The sequence below is a fragment of the Pleurodeles waltl genome, chromosome 8 (assembly GCF_031143425.1).
Source record: "Pleurodeles waltl isolate 20211129_DDA chromosome 8, aPleWal1.hap1.20221129, whole genome shotgun sequence".
Taxonomy (NCBI): domain Eukaryota; kingdom Metazoa; phylum Chordata; class Amphibia; order Caudata; family Salamandridae; genus Pleurodeles; species Pleurodeles waltl.
In genome coordinates, this window is record NC_090447.1 from 517407432 (window position 1) to 517426347 (window position 18916).

An 18916-nucleotide genomic window follows, 5' to 3' on the forward strand; every position below is an offset into this window, starting at 1 on the left:
GGAGAAAGACAAAGTGCCCGCTAGCATTATCCTAAGATTTAGACTTTCGGTGCAGATTGGGGAAAATAAATGTCACTAACAATATCCCAACAAGATTTACCCAATCATGTGTTTTGGTGCCACCGGTCATTCGCTGGTGGTGATCACCACGTAATATCCTTGCCCTGATGAGGTACCACCACATCACTCGTCTGCATTACTAGCATTAATGTCAGGTACTTATATGTGCACTCCGGGCGTTAACGCAACAACCTACATGTTTTTTTTTTTTTTTGCTGTGTGCTACATAGTTGATTAATATCATTACTCTGTTTGTTGGCCTATTTGACAGAATTTCGGCTAACATGGGCATTCTCAACATGGAGGTAAATAATTAAGACAAGAAAGCCAGCCTGCTTTTAACAGGTGCCACATCCAATGATTCAACACGTGGGAGCGGGAACAGCATGGCTTACCTTTCTCCGATTTCTTGGCTTGACTTTCTGTCACCACAGACGTGCCGCATCCCATGGTGTCTGCTCCCGGAACGCCAATAGCTCAAACACCCAGGCCCAGCTGTCCTCCGGGCGTGCGCCGCCACAATTCAGTCCTCTCCAAAGCAGTACTCACTTTACTTCCCTCTCCAGGCGCTGCGAGCCACTTCTGGCACACCCACTAATGAGAGATGTTCAGGGAGGGTGGGGGGAGGGGTTGGGACGGAAAAGGGAGGGCAGACTGGTTAGCAGCGTGTGGTTTCTAAGGCAGTATTCAAAAGGAAGCATTAAGGCGTGCCTTTAGGTTCATCACCACTTGCTAACCCATGCACTCTTACATTCACCAAGGCTGACGGATCATGTCCGAAACGCAGTGCCAGCAGCTGAAGGACTGCATTACATCATGTTAACTGCACTTCAGGGCAATAGCTAAAACTACTCAGTTCCACCTTGCAAAAATGAAATTGGACGACACAATAAAATGCCCAAGTGTGTTGATCCAGTGCTTACTTTGAGCCGGTGTTTGCAGGTGAGGCCCACCGACACTCAAATTTTGGGAGATCCGCTAATTTTTCATCATCAAACTTTGACGCAGAGCAAGAGAGAGAGAAAAGCAAAAAGCGAAAAAGTCCGGGAAAGAGGTAGATAAGGAAACAGAAGGCGAAAGCAGGGATGTAAAATAACCAGCAAATTGAGAGGAAAAGACAGGAAGTGTAGGTTGATGGAAGAAAGGGATGAGGTGGAGTCATGACTGGAGAGCCTTACTATTTGATAAGCGCAGCACTTCTCAGCTGCAGGTTCTAAGAAATACCTGGAGCCATGCACTTATTTTTTTTCAAAATTAAGCACTTTGTGTGTTTTTTAAAGCATTAGATGCTACCCGACCTGGCTGCTTCCACAACATCTCCTTATAACACATGGCGAGGTAGCATCACACTGGACGTTTGGAAGCCCGTGTCCTGATTCTCCAACTTACATCATCTCAAGGGAAGATTGTGTAACTTGCAAAAAATTAAGTATTATCTCTATAAAGAACAAAGTAGCATATTTATGAATTTTGACTGAAAAATATTTGAGATACAATTAATTCATAACTACTTCCTAAAGCAATTGTATCCTTTACTGGTAGGGTAGTGATGCATTAATATGACAGTGATTTGTAGGATAAGAGACAGGAAAATGGGACACTGCCAACACACTAATGAAATATAGCTGATCTGCCAACACACAATGTGCCACAGGGTGCCACACAATATGGCTCCTATCACACTGTCATCTGGGGAAGTGCGCACATCACACAGTAGAAGGGATGGAGAGCAGGAGACCCGTGCACTGAGCGGGTTTTCTTCTTGCCTTTGGAGACTCTGAACAACAGAGGTTCAATACAGGTTTTGAAAACACCCCAGGACTTTGGTGACAGCCCCAGTAAGCTGTGCGGAGGGGTAGAAGTGCCCTTTTAAGTTAGTAGGTTTGATATAGTGCCATGCAGGCAGTTGACTAGATGACTGAGCTACTTGTAAGGGAGTACATCCACACACGATAAATGATGTGAAAACATATATTACAGAGATACATGGATATGGCATGGTCCCTGTGGAAAAAAATGACTAGGTTAAAGTTCATTGATCAATGAGACTTTTGTGTTTTTACAAATGAGAATATATTCCAAGTGCTTGCTTTATACAAACCATGCTGATGTAGGGAAGAAGTGGAGTGTGTAATTTTTAAGAACATTAACTTTGGTCAAATTTTTTCACTGCGACCTCGACCAATCCGTGTCTGCCGTAATAAAAGTGTTCACATCAATTTATAGTGGTTGGAAGGACCCCCTGAGATGTAGTTCTCTATGGGCTTCACCCCTCACTTCCTTGAAAGGCCAAGCCCCCTTACTCTGCATCACATGATTTAGCTGCTACAATATGTTTTGCAGGCTTGATGAGAAAGAAAATGTAAGGCATAGTTGCTTACTGCCTAGTATTTCATCACAGCTAGATATGGATTTGGCGAAACAGCAGGCAAGAGTGTGATTCAGCGTAAGGACAGTGCACGAGGAAGACAAGAGAAGAGTTACTGAGTGTATAATGGACCATTAAGCTAGCTGTGGTTTTGGTGAATATAGGGCCTGATTTATGAAAAATTTGAGCAGCGTTCGCATAATTTTTTTTACGCAAAAGCGTACAAAATACAATTATATTTTGAATATTTGCGCCGCATTTGCGTTAAAAAATGGCGCAAAATGGGCCAAACTATTCATAAATCAGGTCTATAATTTCTAACTTATGAATAGGAGAACCGAAATCAGAAAATACTCACATTATTCTCTTACTTCATCAACTTTTTGTCATTATTACTATACTGGCCTTAAATAAGCTGGCTACGAATGATGGATCATAAGTAAATATAGGAAGTCCATAAAAGGAGGCACTAGTCATTTCTACTTTCACTTAAAGGAGCCATCAGGTGAATGATGTCACAATACATTTGAAAACCCATGCATACGTTGTCAAACAAAGCTACACTCTGGAATGCCTATTGTTGGTGATTGTTGGTAATGCAGGACTGGGTATAAGCAACTGTTTTATCCTCTACAATGGTTGGCCCAATTCATGTTGGTTCCAACTCACTTTCATTCCCAACCACTGTGAACAGATTTTCGAGGTACAGAATGATGGGAGAAACTGTCACTCTCCAAAAGGATAAGCCAAGGATCAGGTGAGCTGGTTAGACCCTTGCCCAAACTGAACACTGTCTTTTGCACTTATCTTTCAAGGATAAGACATACAGCCATAAATCCTGCAACTGAAGGTGCGGCAAGAGTCTTTCCCAGAGCTCCTCTGGCAGGATGAAATCACCTCCCACTCACTCCAAGATCAACCGATACCAACCAGAAACCTCCATCGTAGCTCCACCCCTTGTCCAAATCCATTCTTCAGGTTCAGACGAACTCCCTACCTCCTGCCTCTGATTGCGGGCCCACCGCCCCTTAACCTGGCAACACTTAAATATTGAGATGCCACACCCAGGAACCCCTTGCGGGCACTCTTCTATTTTTAAGTTCCCATCTGGTACCAACTGTCCCCACCTTTCCATACCTGCTTCCTTTATGGGGATTGCTAACACATCCTACAGACACTCTGGCATGCCAGGAGAGTCCCAGATTAGTGCATACTTGCTATAATAAGGCAACTTTATTGCACGTCAGGTTTGCGCCCATACGTAAGTCAATGCCTGGAGCACCTTTAATCTCCCTTTCTTATAAAACTTCATATCTCCAAACTTATAGTGGGATTTACCACCCCTAATATTCCTCAATATTACTTCATACAGACTCCCACTTGCTACCGTTTCTTTTAATAAGCACTTGCATTTCTTCAGTTAAAAGACCCAGGCATATACCTGAAAGTCCTGCAGTGGTAACCCTCCCTTCTCCCGTCACCTTTGCAGTTTCTTCCAAGAAATACACGGACCATTGGATGCCCAGATAAAAGAACTGATATTATTCTGAAACTTGCCAAGCCATTATTTCTTAAATACTATGTGGATCGTGCTGAAAAGAAACACATTTCGGCAAATGATCATCTTGATTAAATTTACCCTCCCATGGATCGTTAAAGGTAAGTGGGTCTAGCTGGACCAAAGTGATTGTTCTTCCTTCAGCATATCTTTAAAATTTGTTACCAGAATTTTTTCTGCATCCGGCATGATTTTAATACTAATATATCCCATTAAACTTTTACAGCTAAAATAGGTTCCTCCATAATCCAGGTGGTGATCTCCATTTTGGAGGTGTTAACATTATAACCTGAAACCTTCCCAAAGTCCAGAATGACTCTTTCTATGGCTGGTAATGCTTCTTGTATATTAGTTGTAAATACCATCAGGTCATTCACATAAAGAGAGACCTTTTTCCTCCACCTCTTGAACTTAAAAGGGAGAATCTTATTTCTTTCCCTAAGTTTCTGCACCAGTGGTTCAATGTATTAATTAAAAAGCAAGGTGGACAAGGAATAGCCCTGCCTCGTTCCCCTCTGGATTTCGAACTCAGGAGTAGTGCTCCCATTAAGTAAGATTTTAGCCATAGGGGAGGAGTTGGGCCCATATTTGTACTTTTTTTGCGACGCATTTGCATCATTTTGTTGATGCAAAAGCGGCACAAACGTACAAAATACAATTATATTTTGTAAGTTTGTGCCGCTTTTGCGTCAAAAAATGCCACAAATGCGGCGCTTAAAAAGTATAAATATGGGCCAAAATTCTTTGAACCAGGTGCCTAAACTTATCCCCCAAATTAATGAGTCTTAATATAACATTCAGGAACGTTTACCCTCAATCGCACCAATTAACTCATGCGTGAGCTCATGAAGGAATCTCCCCTTCATGAACCCTTTCTGATCCTTATGTATCAAGGTGCCTACCACTGACTTAATCTTTTGGCCAAGATATTACTAAATAGTTTATAATCGCTATTAAGGAGTGTTAAATGGGTTTTTTGGTTGGCAGTCAGGTTGCCCTCTGTCCAAGCAAGAACCCTCACTCTAGTCAGGGTAAGTCACACACAATCCAAAATTAGCCTGTGCCCACCCTCTGGTAGCTTGGCACAAGCAGTCAGGCTTAACTTAGAAGGCAATGTGTAAAGTATTTGTGCAATAAATCATACAATACCACCATATAGCACCACAAAAATACACCACACAGTGTTTAGAAAAATATATAATATTTATCAGGATAATTGTAGGTCAAAACGAATAAAGTTGCAATGTGAATTTGTAGAGATATCACTGAAAAGTGACATAAAGGGGGTCATTCTGACCCTGGCGGTAAAATCCGCCAGGGCCAACGACCGCGAGAGCCTCCACCGCCGCGGTCAGAAACGGAAAACCGGCAGTGTACAGCCGGTTTTCCGCTGCCCTGGGGAATCCTCCATGGCGGCGCAGCTTGCTGCGCCGCCATGGGGATTCCGACCCCCATACCGCCATCCTGTTCCTGGCGGTTTTGACCGCCAGGCACAGGATGGCGGTATGGGGTGTCGTGGGGCCCCTGGGGGCATTGGCATGGGCACTGCAGGGGCCCCCGTAACAGGGCCCCACCAAGATTTTCAGTGTCTGCCATGCAGACACTGAAAATCGCGACGGGTGCAACTGCACCCGTCGCACCCCTTCCACTCCGCCGGCTCCATTCGGAGCCGGCATTCTTATGGAAGGGTGTTTCCCGCTGGGATGGCGGGCGGCCTTCTGGCCGTCGCCCGCCAGCCCAGCGGGAAACCCAGAATACCCACGGTGGTCTTTTGACCGCGCAGCGGTATTCTGCCGGCGGGACTTTGGCGGGTGGCCTCCGCCGCCCGCCAAAGTCAGAATGACCCTCAAAGTGTCTTAAGTCTTTAAAAAGCAAACAAAGTCTCTTTCAAGCACAAAGTACCTGGTTTGGAGTGGAAAATCTCCTCAGAGGGCCATAGAAGAAGAGATACGTGGAAAAATGGTGTGTGCGTCGATTTCTCCCCAGCACACACGGACTTGCGTAGTTATTTTCCAAGCGGGGAAGTCGTGCGTCGTTTTCCGGCGCGTGGACAGTCTCTTTCTGTGGATCACGGGGATTACCAGATGTCCCGGGTCTGTGCGTGGATTTTCCTGCTTGTTTTCCGGCTGCGTGTCGTTCTGCGGGACTGCGCGTCGAAGTTTCGCTCTCACGGCAGGCGTCGCGTCGATTTCTCCTCTGGAGGTCGGGCGGCGTTGTCCTTGCGAGGCCGTGCGTCGAAGTTTGGGTCGTCCCGAGGCGTCGCGTCGATCAGCGTCGGTGTGCAGCGTTTTTCTCACCGCGAAACAAGCTGTGCGTCGAAAACTTCGGCTCACGGAGCGTCCAAGTAAAAAAGAGAAGTCTTTTTGGTCCTGAGACTTCAGGGAACAGGAGGCAAGCTCTATCCAAGCCCTTGGAGAGCACTTTCACAGCCAGACAAGAGTTCAGCAAGGCAGCAGGCCAACAGCAAGGCAGCAGTCCTTTGTAGAAAGCAGACAGGTGAGTCCTTTGAGCAGCCAGGCAGTTCTTCTTGGCAGGATGTAGTTTCTGGTTCAGGTTTCTTCTCCAGCAAGTGTCTGATGAGGTAGGGCAGAGGCCCTGTTTTATACCCAAACGTGCCTTTGAAGTGGGGGAGACTTCAAAGAGTGGCTAAGAAGTGCACCAGGTCCCCTTTCAGTTCAATCCTGTCTGCCAGGGTCCCAGTAGGGGGTGTGGCAGTCCTTTGTGTGAGAGCAGGCCCTCCACCCTCCCAGCCCAGGAAGACCCATTCAAAATGTAGATGCATGCAAGTGAGGCTGAGTACCCTGTGTTTGGGGTGTGTCTGAGTGAATGCACAAGGAGCTGTCAACCAAGCCCAGCCAGACGTGGATTGTAAGGCACAGAAAGATTTAAGTGCAAAGAAATGCTCACTTTCTAAAAGTGGCATTTCTAGAATAGTAATATTAAATCCGACTTCACCAGTCAGCAGGATTTTGTATTACCATTCTGGCCATACTAAATATGACCTTCCTGCTCCTTTCAGATCAGCAGCTGCCACTTCAACAATGTATGAGGGCAGCCCCAATGTTAGCCTATGAAGGGAGCAGGCCTCACAGTAGTGTAAACACAAATTTAGGAGTTTTACACTACCAGGACATATAACTACACAAGTACATGTCCTGCCTTTTACTTACACAGCACCCTGCTTTAGGGGTTACCTAGGGCAACATTAGGGGTGACATATGTAGAAAAAGGGGAGTTCTAGGCTGGGCAAGTACTTTAAAATGCCAAGTCGAAGTGGCAGTGAAACTGCACACACAGGCCTTGCAATGGCAAGCCTGAGACAAGGTTAAGGGGGCTACTTAAGGGGGTGGCACAACCAGTGCTGCAGGTCCACTAGTGCACATTACTAGGGACTTATAAGTAAATTAAATAGTCCAATCAGGTATGATCCAAAGTTACCATGTTTAAAAAGGGAGAGAGCATATGCACTTTAGCACTGGTTAGCAGTGGTAAAGTGCGCAGAGTCTAAAGGCCAGCAAAAATGAGGTCAGAAAAAGAGAAGGAGGAAGGCAAAAAGTTCGGGGATGACCCTGTCAAAAAGCCAGGTCCAACAAGGAGTAAGATAGGTCTGTATGACTCACACAATTTGGGATTTTTGCCTGGCTTCAAGATTAAGGTTACCACCGCTTCCTCCCATGATTGTGGGAGAGATGCTCCATTCCCTAATATTTCCCCAAATAACTGTGCATAAAGGGGTTTATTGTCTCACCTAAATTCCAGTAAAACTCACTAGGGGGTCCATCCGGGCCCGCAGCTTTCCCTCTCTTGCCTACACTAGCTATCTTCCTCACCTTCTAGTCTTGCTCTAACTGATCTCTGTGGTCGTCTGACAGTTTATTAAGTGGAACCCCTGCTAGCCAACCCACCACTTCTTCTTCAGATACCACTATGTTTTCTGAATACAATTTTGTGAAAAATATTAGAAAAGAGACTTCAGTGTCATGAGAGTTGAGGTGACTTGCACAGATATCTCATCCGTTTTCCCCTCTACCAAATTTCTATTCTGATCAGACCTGACTTTCCATGCCAAGAATTTTCCTGCATTCTCCCCATACTCACAATGTGCCAACTTACTTGCCTCCCATCTCACCTTGACACAAGCCTCCACCACCAAGGAGACTTGTTCTCGTTTTATTTGTATTTCATTTTCCACAGCTCCTCTCTCCTCTACTGATAATTGCTGGTCAAAAAGTCTCCTTTCTAGCTGGGACAGAATTTCCTCCACTGCTTCCACATCTCTTTTATACTGCCGAACCTTCCAAGCAGAGATACCGATCAGCCTACCCCCCATAAACGCTTTAAAGGCATCCCAGACTATGGGAGTTGAGGCAGACCCAATGCTCAGACTCAAAAAAAACTCAGTCTCCTTCTTCAGGCGGTCCACTACTTCTGGGTCCAACAATAGAGTCCTATCTAACGCCCACCTTTTAGGCTGCTGTTGTTTAGAGATTTCCAATTCTAAAACTATAAGAGCGTGGTCCAACAAGAGTGCAGAAACATGATTCACCAATCTGACCTTCTCGCAGATGACACATTCCACTAGAAAAAAGTCTATTCTCGAGAAGTGGCCAAACTTTTTGTCATGGAAGGTGTATCCCCGATGTCACCCTGATCTCACCCTCCATATATCACAGAGACTCATCTGTAACATCATATTCTTTAGATATACCTGCATCTTGAGATAAAACCAGACCTTGCTATTATCAGATCTATCTAGCTTGTATTCCATAACTATATATTAAAATCCTCAGGCATAATTACTGGATTGATAAAGATAACAGTTTCCGGAGAACCACTTTTAGTGGATCCATGTCTTCCACGTTGGGGCCACAGTAACCCACCAAAGTGAACCTTTTACTATGGGATTGAATGTTGGCGATAGACCATCTATCATCTTTATCCACCTCACTCCCAGTAATAGTGGCCTACAAATTCTGTTCTATCAATGTTACTACCCTCTCACATTACAGGTCTGATCAGTACAGATGATATCTTGAACCTACTTTTGCTTATAGAACAGGTCCAGGCATTCCCTCTTAGTGAGATGTTTCCTGCAATATGGTAATTTGGGCAGCTATATCTCTCAAATATTGTAGCAACTTGGTGTGAAGCCCAGCCGTCATAAGACCATTAACATTCCACATAAGAATTTTAACCTTCACCCCCATCTTCGTGATTCAAGACTTTTCCTGGAGCTAAGTACTTTAGCTGCCGTATTTCCACCTAAGATGTTACTCAAAAAGGCTTCTGAGGACATTTTCCTTTTTTTCCTTTTTCCCCCAGTTTACTCCCAACCCAGTGCTCCCCTAACCCATACTCCCAACCTCCCTGGAGAACCCTTTCCTGTGTCTTCACAGCTTTTCTAGCCTTTGGGTACCCGTAATGGAAGTCCACATCGTCTGTCTCATCCCCAAAGTTAAAAGTATCAAGACCAGCACAAACTTGCACTCCTCAAACTTGCGATTCAGTTACCCACATTATCTCCATTTATTGCTTTAATTAGCCTGTCCACTTCAACCTGGTCTCTTAGATTGTACATCTTATTTCTGTACATGACTTTCAAGATCGCAGGGAATTTCAAGTGTACAGTTGCCCCTAGGGTCTTGAACTCCTCCGTTCGCTTCCCTAGCTCCTATTGCTTATCTAGGGTGACCTGGGAGAGAGCTGATCTGATTTCAAAAGAGAAGCCATTGCCTTTCCACATTTTCTGTTTTGAAGCATTTGCCAGAATCTGCTCTACTAATGTGTAGGTTAGGAAATTTACCAGAATTCTCCTAGGTTTGGTCCTTCCTGGTTGCCTCTTAAATGGGTTTCTATGTATCCTCTGTATATCCCTCGCCACGTCCGCCTCTGCAATCAGTGCAAGACGGTTGTTTTGATCAGGGTGACAAAAAAACCTTTCAATCCTCACCTTCCACCCCTTTTGGAATATTCCGAACTCTTAAGTCATTCCTCCTGGCACTATTTTGTAGAGTTTCAATCTTATCCTAGACCCCTCTCTCTTTGAGTTTTAATTCCTCAATCTCCCCTCTGTTCATTATGGAGGCTGCTTTCAGTACCAGCATTCTTTCAGCTAATGAATCCAATTTCTGGGCCAGATTTTCACATAACCCCCTGATCTCCTTCTGAATTGTGAGTGAGGTGGCAAAACCATTCCTTACTTCCATTGCCAATGCTTGCAGTGATTTTATCACTAAATCTCCTTCTGAGGGAGGCTCTTCTGCTGCAGGGGTGGCTGTGGTATCTCCTGGTAAGCCCTATACCACCCCCATTTGCCCCTTACCGGCTCCTGCCTCTATTATCACTTTGCAACAAGTTGCCTCTGTGCCAGATAAGAAGAAAAATGTATTTTTATTTGCCAGTTCTTCCATCCAGGAGATTGTAGTGCCGGGTGAACCGCCCACACCTGCTATTTTGGGTTGAGGGGGGAACATGGACCTTGTGTCGTCTAGAATTTTATTAGCGCTGCTCCCAGGTTCTTTCAGTGCTTTACTGAGGAGGTCTAATCCTGTTTGCCCCATTTCTCCAGTAGGTTTAGGCTGCACTTTGAAAAAAAAGTCCTCAGTGAGGAGGTCACTTTTACAAAGGTGTTTTTTCTGGGTACTGAGCCTTGACTGCTCTCCACTATTAGCCCCTTTGCCCAGCTGCTTGTTCTCCGTTAGAGATCTGGTGTTGCACTGACTCTGGTTCCTCCTGTCCCCCAGCTATTTCCCTTGTTTTCCCCTCACACTTTGAGGGAGGCCCTGCTTTGTAGGATTTGTCAAAGAATATCTCCCTCTCTGACTACTCTCACCCTCTACAAGACCCAAAGGGTGCCTACCTTGGTTTACTTGCCTCTCCACTGGTAAGTTTTCAACCCCAAACACTGTGGGGGAGCCTTCCAAACTTGGCATCTTGACTATAGGTATTCAGCTTGCCAGCTGGAGACCCACAAGTGCTGCCTCTTCCACGTCTTCCCTGGAGAGGAATCCTCACTGCAGCGGGCTGGCTCTTCCTATAGTCCTGGGCCACACACAGCCAGCATTCTGCTTCAACAATCTCTGCGCTCCGTCTCCCGCTGCTGTGACCTGCTATGTGTAGGCCATTGTACCCAAGCTCGCCACCCACCTCGACCTCATCCAGGCCTCTTCACAACAACCAGAGCGGTAAGTGACTTAGGGCCTGATTACAACTTTAGAGGACGGTGTTAATCCGTCCCAAATGTGACGGATATACCACCTACCGTATTACGAGTCCATTATATCCTATGGAACTCGTAATACGGTAGGTGGTATATCTGTCACATTTGGGACGGATTAACACCGTCCTCCAAAGTTGTAATCAGGCCCTAAATCCTCATGTGCACTGTGCATAACAGCCAGCTATGCTATCCCTCCATTATGGGTAGACCCGCGACTGGCATCTAGCTAGCCGCTATGTTCTCCCCTGCCCACATTAAACCCAGCCAAGCAAGTATCTATGCGTTTACTTTATCCTACAGTTAAACCTGCCTATTTAAAAAGAAACCATCTCTTCTCTCTACATAGAACATTCTGGTCCCCTGACAAGTTATCAAAGCTGCAAAAATCAAGTTCTGTGTGCTGTAAGAAATGTGAATTGGAAAGAGCGGACAACATACACCTCTTTATGAAATGTCCAGAGCTTTTGTCCTTCTGGGAGCTAGTATGTAAGGTAACCAGCCAGATACTACATGTAGTAATCGAGATAAGCCTTGGACTTATTATACTTAGTATAGCAAAGCCCCCTATTAAGCTCAACAAAAGAAAATGATGCTGTTGTTTTACTTGATCTTGTTGGCAAGGAGGGAGATATGCAAGGAATGGGTATCAACCGATCCCTTCCCCGCGACTGGATGTGTTCTATGTTCGTTGAAACAGGAGTGGAGTATGGGCAGTCCTCTAAAGTCTCAAAGAAGGCCAAGGTTCTGGATCCCATTTACAGATTGGTTGGAAGAGAGTACTACAGTTTTAAATACCATCACTGTGCCCTGGTACTAGTTGGAATATGGTCTAGTTTATTTTTTACCAGGTCTGTAAGCCAAGCAACCTCGGCTGGGATAGGAACACGGTCATTTGCAGGGTGGAAGGTTCCGAGGCTAAAGATAAAGATGAGAAAGGTGGATGAGGACAAATAAAAAAAAAAAATGGTGGGAAGGAACCCCCTCAGATAGGGCCCGCCCATCAACATAATGACAGTGGGTTATTTGGGACAAAAGCCAAAGAGATTAGAGGCTTTGAAACTTTTGCTGCTACTTCTATATTCTTTATATGTCATGACTTATAAGGGCAAAAGCTAAACTGCTTAGGTTTGGTCAGTTAATGTGTCTCACTCCTAAACTGTGCAGTTCTCCTGCCACAAGAAACTCTGGGGCAACAAAGAAGACAAGGGATGGGGTGTCCTGATATTTAGGAGGATCTGAAATTACGACAGCGATGAAGGAAGGGTGGTTACGGCCTACCACCTTGTAGCTGTGAAAACTGCACAGATCCAAAGCAGAAAGGACAGAGTGGTACAAGGGTGATTTGAAAACATGCTAAACAAGTTTAGATTTAATGGAAGCTTTTGTTCCCCTAATTGAAAAATCTTTTGGGGAAGGCTCTAGCATGGTTTTTTGATCACCAGATTGGATATAGAGTGGGATTCTTTGAGTGTTATCCAGTAGATCTATATAGATGAACATTGATACTAGGTCTAGAGACTGTAAATTAACTAAATGAGCCAGTTCAAAATGTGTAGATTTTAGTATCTTCACTATTCACAGCAATATGCCATGAGCAACATAGATCTATACTGTAACCTGGGAGAGTATTTCCTGGCTGTCTTAATAAGGTGAATTGAGGCCTTCATGATCATCAATGAAAATAATGCATGGGTAATCTTCACTTCTTTAACCTCATGCACTTAAAGGAAAGTCAAGAACCTGACTCATTACAGTAATAGGATGTCCAAGATTCAACTGTGTCCTACTAATTTAGTAAAATCACAATGTGTGAAGTCTCCAGTCTCCAGTGTGAAGTCTCCAGTACAGTTTCATGATGTCTCATGTAATTACAGGGATGGAATGGACTTGTCAAAATAGTAATTCAGAAAACAATCCCCTTTGGACATAATACCCCTCCAATAACAGTGCCAACTACAACACTTCTGAGATGTGCCTGGAGGTTGATTGTAACTTCGACATATACACCAAATTCTGGAAATTCACAGAGGTGGCGGGGTTTCAACTCTGAATTACATAATATATTTGCTCTGCCTGCAACACAGTGAAATGGAAAATAACAGTGTTATGTTTTGCTCTAAAGCCCACTCAAAAGCTGGACGATGGTAGTAGGCGCATATAGCCTCTTGGAGTGTAAAACAATTGTGTCCTGAAAGCTGGTAACTTGTTTGTTTTGGGTGCTCAAGTGGCCTGTCATATGTTCTATGCACACATGGCCTCTGAGTCTCCAACTGTCTGTGACATTAGGTCACTTATCTGTTTGCAACACATGCAGTATTTTAGCTCCTCTGGATGTGGAACTTCCTTTGTCAGAATAATAAACTGCTACCGTATTTAGTAGGCTTATGCATATGAGGGTTGTAATTATGTCCTTTGGCATTTATGTCCTGATGAATATTCTAGTAAGTAATTGGAAAGGGGTTGACAAAATATTTTTGGGCTGGCTTTATGTTGTAGTATACACCTTCTGAAACCTGAGACCTTGATACACTTCTGGGTCCATAAGACAAAAATAGTAATTGTTGTTGTTCTGAATTATATCCAAATAATCTGGTGACAAAGCCACTGTGATTATTCTGCTGTTCAGAGCTTTTGATATTGTCCCCTGCTCAATTCTTCTTTCTAGATTGAGTCAGATTGGGGGTGGTTCTAGGCTTGATTAGGATTTTCTGATTGGAAGGGGAACATGAGGCCACTCTTCAACCCTGTGTTTCCAAATTACCTGAATTGCTGTGTGCTGTCCTCAAGGATGGGATTACTGCCCTACCCTCTTGAATATGTAGATGGCTCTACTGGCCATTCTCATTCTCTTCTTTGCGTTTAAATTTTACTTTTATTGATGCCTAGCCAGCGGCGGTTCCTCCATTGGAGCAGAGCAGCGTTGCCCCCCACACTTCTGAGCAGAAACTGTGAAAAAAGGCAAAAAAAATGATTTTATTGCCATTTTATTTTTTACTGTTTGCCAGAAAATGGAGTGGGAGGGCAGGGCGGACCCAGTGGCTCACCGCTGCCAATCATTGGCAGCAGTGAGGAGTGGCCATGTTGGTTTGGCCAGCTACCTTGCAACGGCCAAACTGACATGCGCAATTCAAACTGCGTTGGCGCTAGGCAGCAATTTGTGCACAGCGCCGGGGGAAAGGGCAGAAATGCACTGTATCTTGTAAATACAGTGCATTTCTGCCCTTTCAAATTGGCGTAGGGCAGTGCAGCAGAAAATCTTGCAGTGCTGCCCTATGCAAATTCCTTGTAAATATGCCCTTTAGTATACTGTTGAGCAAAACTCTATCTGCAACTGGTTTGTTTGCAGTCAAGCTATGGATAACTGATGTACTTGCAAAAATATTTTGAAGCTACCTTTCGACGACACCGTGCTCAGCGTCGACTTCCAACCCCTGATTAATAAATTTGCTCATATGTGTTACCAAAGGAACCAGTGTTTTTTATCTTACAGTTAGATTCCTAGGAACACATGGTGGCCCCATTCCAGTTATTTTATTAGTTGACCTGCTTTGTTGATTTAATATTATGTCATTTGATTCTCTATGCATACCAGGGTCACCTTCTTTTGCAGCATTTTACCTACATCATGTACCCATTTCTGGCAAAGGGCATGGATCTCAAGATAGCGGGAAGTATCTGAATTTAAAAATCACCTGGTTCTCATATTTCTGACGTTTTTTTGTGCTTTTAAAGAGCACTTGGGTTTTAGGTTATTGGTGTGTATTTGGATTCTGTTGCCTCCCAGACCTGCTGAATATCGTCCAGAGACAAGTGTACAGTGATTAAATCAGTAATGCCTCTACCTTGTAGCCCAGCCTCCATAACATAGGACTCGCCTACTACATTGTGAAGGCAAGTAAAAGGCACTGCATGGTAAAAACAGGCAAGAGCGAAAATCTGTAAATTAACAGTAGGAAACTGTATTTCCCGGTCACAAATGTATAAGTAATTGGGGGGGCGGGACGGTAAGAATAACTGCCTCCTCAGTGGAAATGGCACATTTTCAGTTTTCTGTGTGAAATGGCTGCGATTTCAAATGGCAGATGCCTCTTTAAAAACAGGTATGCTGTGGATAGGTGCACAGAACGATGCTTTTTGTGCTGCTGGTGGGTATTACAATTTGGTCTGCAATTAATGTCACTGACCCTTACTCTGAAAACATTTTCCTGTACAGTATTATCACCAACACTATTGTGAAGAACGTAGGACTCGCAAGTAGTAAGATTCAATATTATTTTTTTATTTCCAAGTTGCAGTTCGAAGAAAGGAGCAATGCCAGCACAACACGCACCGGCAACCGCCCACAGCAACTGCCACCAATCTCTTCCTAACCATTCTATTCCCATATTCCATTACCATTATGACCTATTAACGTTCTAATCACCACACATCTCTCCCCTCAAAAAAAAAATGTTTTAACAACAAAACAAAACATTATATATATATATTTTTTTTTTTCTACACAACATATGTTTCAGGATAAACACAATAAATATACTTTACTAAAAAAATAGAATTAATAACCTTCCATCAAAAATTCTTTGAGGTATCTTGGTAAAAAAAATTCTCTCTGACTTTTGCAAACAGCACATCGATCAAGCACATCTCCAGTACTAGACCCAACATCATCACCACCATCAGAATGCACCACATCAGACTGCAGCACAGAATAATTTCCCCATAAATACCCATTAACATAATCTTGTCTGCTGTACTCCTCACCCTCAAGTATATCCATCTCTTTGCACAAACTCACATGCTGCAAATTACATATTCTCCCATCTTCAAGCTTAACAGCACCATCCAAAACTTTCACAATCTTCATAGGATTCGACCACCGAACAGCTCTTTTGCTTATTAAGGCAGGATTCCGCACATGTACTGTCCAACTACCCGGTGAGGTATTCGACCTCCCATTATTAATTCTATTCAACCCTCTGCCATGATACTCTTGTACTCGTTTCCTCACAGAATTATAGTCCTCTGTAAATGTCTCATTTTGTCTTTTATTCTTCAACCACCAAGGAATTAATTTAGAAGACTGCTTCCTTCCTCTCAATAACTCAAATGGTGTCTTTCCCATAACAGAATGGGGTGTAATGCTGTAAGATAACAACATACTTTGGATAGCCTCTTCCATGATAAAGTGGATGCTAATGCTAACTGTATAGCCTCCTTGACTACCCTGTTAAACATTTCAACCTGACCATTACCTTCTGGATGGTACAACAAGACCCTCAAATGGTTCACCCAACAACTCTTCCAGAAGAATTGCATTTTGCTAGATGTAAGTTGTACCTCATTATCTGAAACAAGGGTTTCAGGAATGCCTTCCCTGGCAAATACATCTTTCAAGAATTCAATGACAGTATCAGTGGTTACATTGCTAACTGTTAGAAATGGGGTCTTTGGTTGACAGTCAGGTTACCCCCTGTTCAAGCAAGGACCCTCACTCTAGTCAGGGTAAAAGAGAATCACCCTCAGCTAACCGCTGCTTACCCCCTTGGTAGCTTGGCAGAGCAGTAGGCTTAGAGTGCTAGGTGTAAAGTATTTGTACCAACACACACAGTAACTTAATGAAAACACTACAAAATGACACAACACCAGTTTAGAAAAATAGGAAATATTTATCTAAACAAAACAAGACCAACACGACAAAAATCCACAATACACAAGTCAAGTTATCAATAAAAATGCAAAAAGAGTCTTTAAGTAGTTTTAAACACACACTAGCGCTGTTAGCGCGAAAATTTACCTGGTGCGCGTCAAAAATAACCCAGCACGGGTGAGCGTGCGTCAATAATAACCCCGCACAGTGGTACGTGAGTCGAAAATCCAGCCGCACGATGATCCGAAAAACCCGCAGCGCAGGTTTTGATCTCCCAGCCTCCGTCAGCGATGCTGCGTGTTGTTTCTCCTGCTCCGTGCGTCGATTCTTCAGTCGTGTTTCTTACAAGCTTTTATGTCGTTTCTCAGCTGCGGAGCCGTCGATTCTTCGTTCGCGTTTCCTACAAGCTTTTATGTCGTTTCTCAGCTGCAGAACCGGCGGCACGTCGTTTTTTCAGCCGCAGATGTTGCGTCAATCTTTCCCCCGCACGGCGCTCTTTGCGTGGATTTCCTTGTCTTTAGGCTGCCAGCTTCTCTTTTCAGGGTCCCAGGAACTGGATGGGCACCACAGGGCAGAGTAGGAGTCTCTCCAGAGACTCCAGGTGCAGGCAGAGGGAAGTCTTTGCTGTCCCTGAGACTTCAAACAACAGGAGGCAAGCTCTAGATCAACCCCTTGGAGATTTCTTCTCAAGATGGAAGGCACACAAAGTCCAGTCTTTGCCCTCTTACTCTGGTAGAAGCAGCAACTGCAGGATAGCTCCACAAAGCACAGTCACAGGCAGGGCAGCTCTTCTTCCTCAGCTATTCAGCTCCTCTCCAGGCAGAGGTTCCTCTTGGTTCCAGAAGTGTTTCTAAAGTCTGTGGTTTTGGGTGCCCTTTTTATACCCAATTTCTCCTTTGAAGTCGGCCTACTTCAAAGTAAAGTCTCTTTGGAATTTGAAATCCTGCCTTGCCCAGGCCAGGCCCCAGACACGCACCAGGGGGTTGGAGACTGCATTGTATGAGGTCAGGCACAGCCCTTTCAGATGTGAGTGACCACTCCTCCCCTCCCTCCTAGCACAGATGGCTCATCAGGATATGCAGGCTACACCCCAGCTCCCTTTGTGTCACTGTTTAGTGTGAGGTGCAACCAGCCCAACTGTCAAACTGACCCAGACAGGGAATCCACAAACAGGCAGAGTCACAGAAATGGTATAAGCAAGAAAATGCTCACTTTCTAAAAGTGGCATTTTCAAACACAAAATCGTAAAATCAACTTTACTAAAAGATGTATTTTTAAATTGTGAGCTCAGAGACCCCAAACTCCACATGTCCATCCGCTCCCACAGGGAATCTACACTTTAATCAGATTTAAAGGTAGCCCCCATGTTAACCTATGAGAGGGACAGACCTTGCAACAGTGAAAAACGAATTTAGCAATATTTCACTGTCAGGACATATAAAACACATTACTATATGTCCTACCTTAACCATACACTGCACCCTGCCCTTGGGGCTACCTAGGGCCTACCTTAGGGGTGTCTGACATGTAAGAAAAGGGAAGGTTTAGGCCTGGCAAGTGGGTACACTTGCCAAGTCGAATTTACAGTCAAAACTGCACACACAGACACTGCAGTGGCAGGCCTGAGACATGATTACAGAGCTACTTATGTGGGTGGCACAACCAGTGCTGCAGGCCCACTAGTAGCATTTGATTTACGGTCCCTGGGCACCTCTAGTGCACTGTACTAGGGACTTATTAATAAACCAAATATGCCAATCGTCGATAAGCCTATTACATACACATTTTGTAGAGGAGCTCTTGCACTTTAGCACTGGTTAGCAGTGGAAAAGTGCCCAGAGTAACAAAAACAGTAAAATCAGAGTCCAGCACACATCAACAACCTGGGGAACAGAGGCAAAAAGTTAAGGGAGACCACACCAAAGATGAAAAGTCTAACAATAACCATGCAAACCTCTGGCCATTTGGAAAAGTAATCAAACAGGACAATAGCTTATGATTCCATAGCAGGTAAATGGTGCCATGAAATCAATTGCCATCTTCCTCCACGGCCATTCATGCAAT

At 44.2% G+C, this 18916-nt stretch overlaps 1 protein-coding gene across 2 annotated transcripts in view; it reads right to left on the reverse strand.

The window, feature by feature from the left end:
- Positions 1–18916, reverse strand: part of PPEF1 (protein phosphatase with EF-hand domain 1) — a 471481-nt gene that overhangs the window by 411606 nt on the left and 40959 nt on the right. For both annotated transcript variants that reach the window (XM_069204506.1, XM_069204505.1), the window contains exon 2: positions 456–654. In XM_069204506.1, the coding sequence (XP_069060607.1) occupies positions 456–510 (55 nt within the window). In that variant the 5' untranslated portion in view covers positions 511–654. The remainder of the gene's footprint in view (positions 1–455; positions 655–18916) is intronic.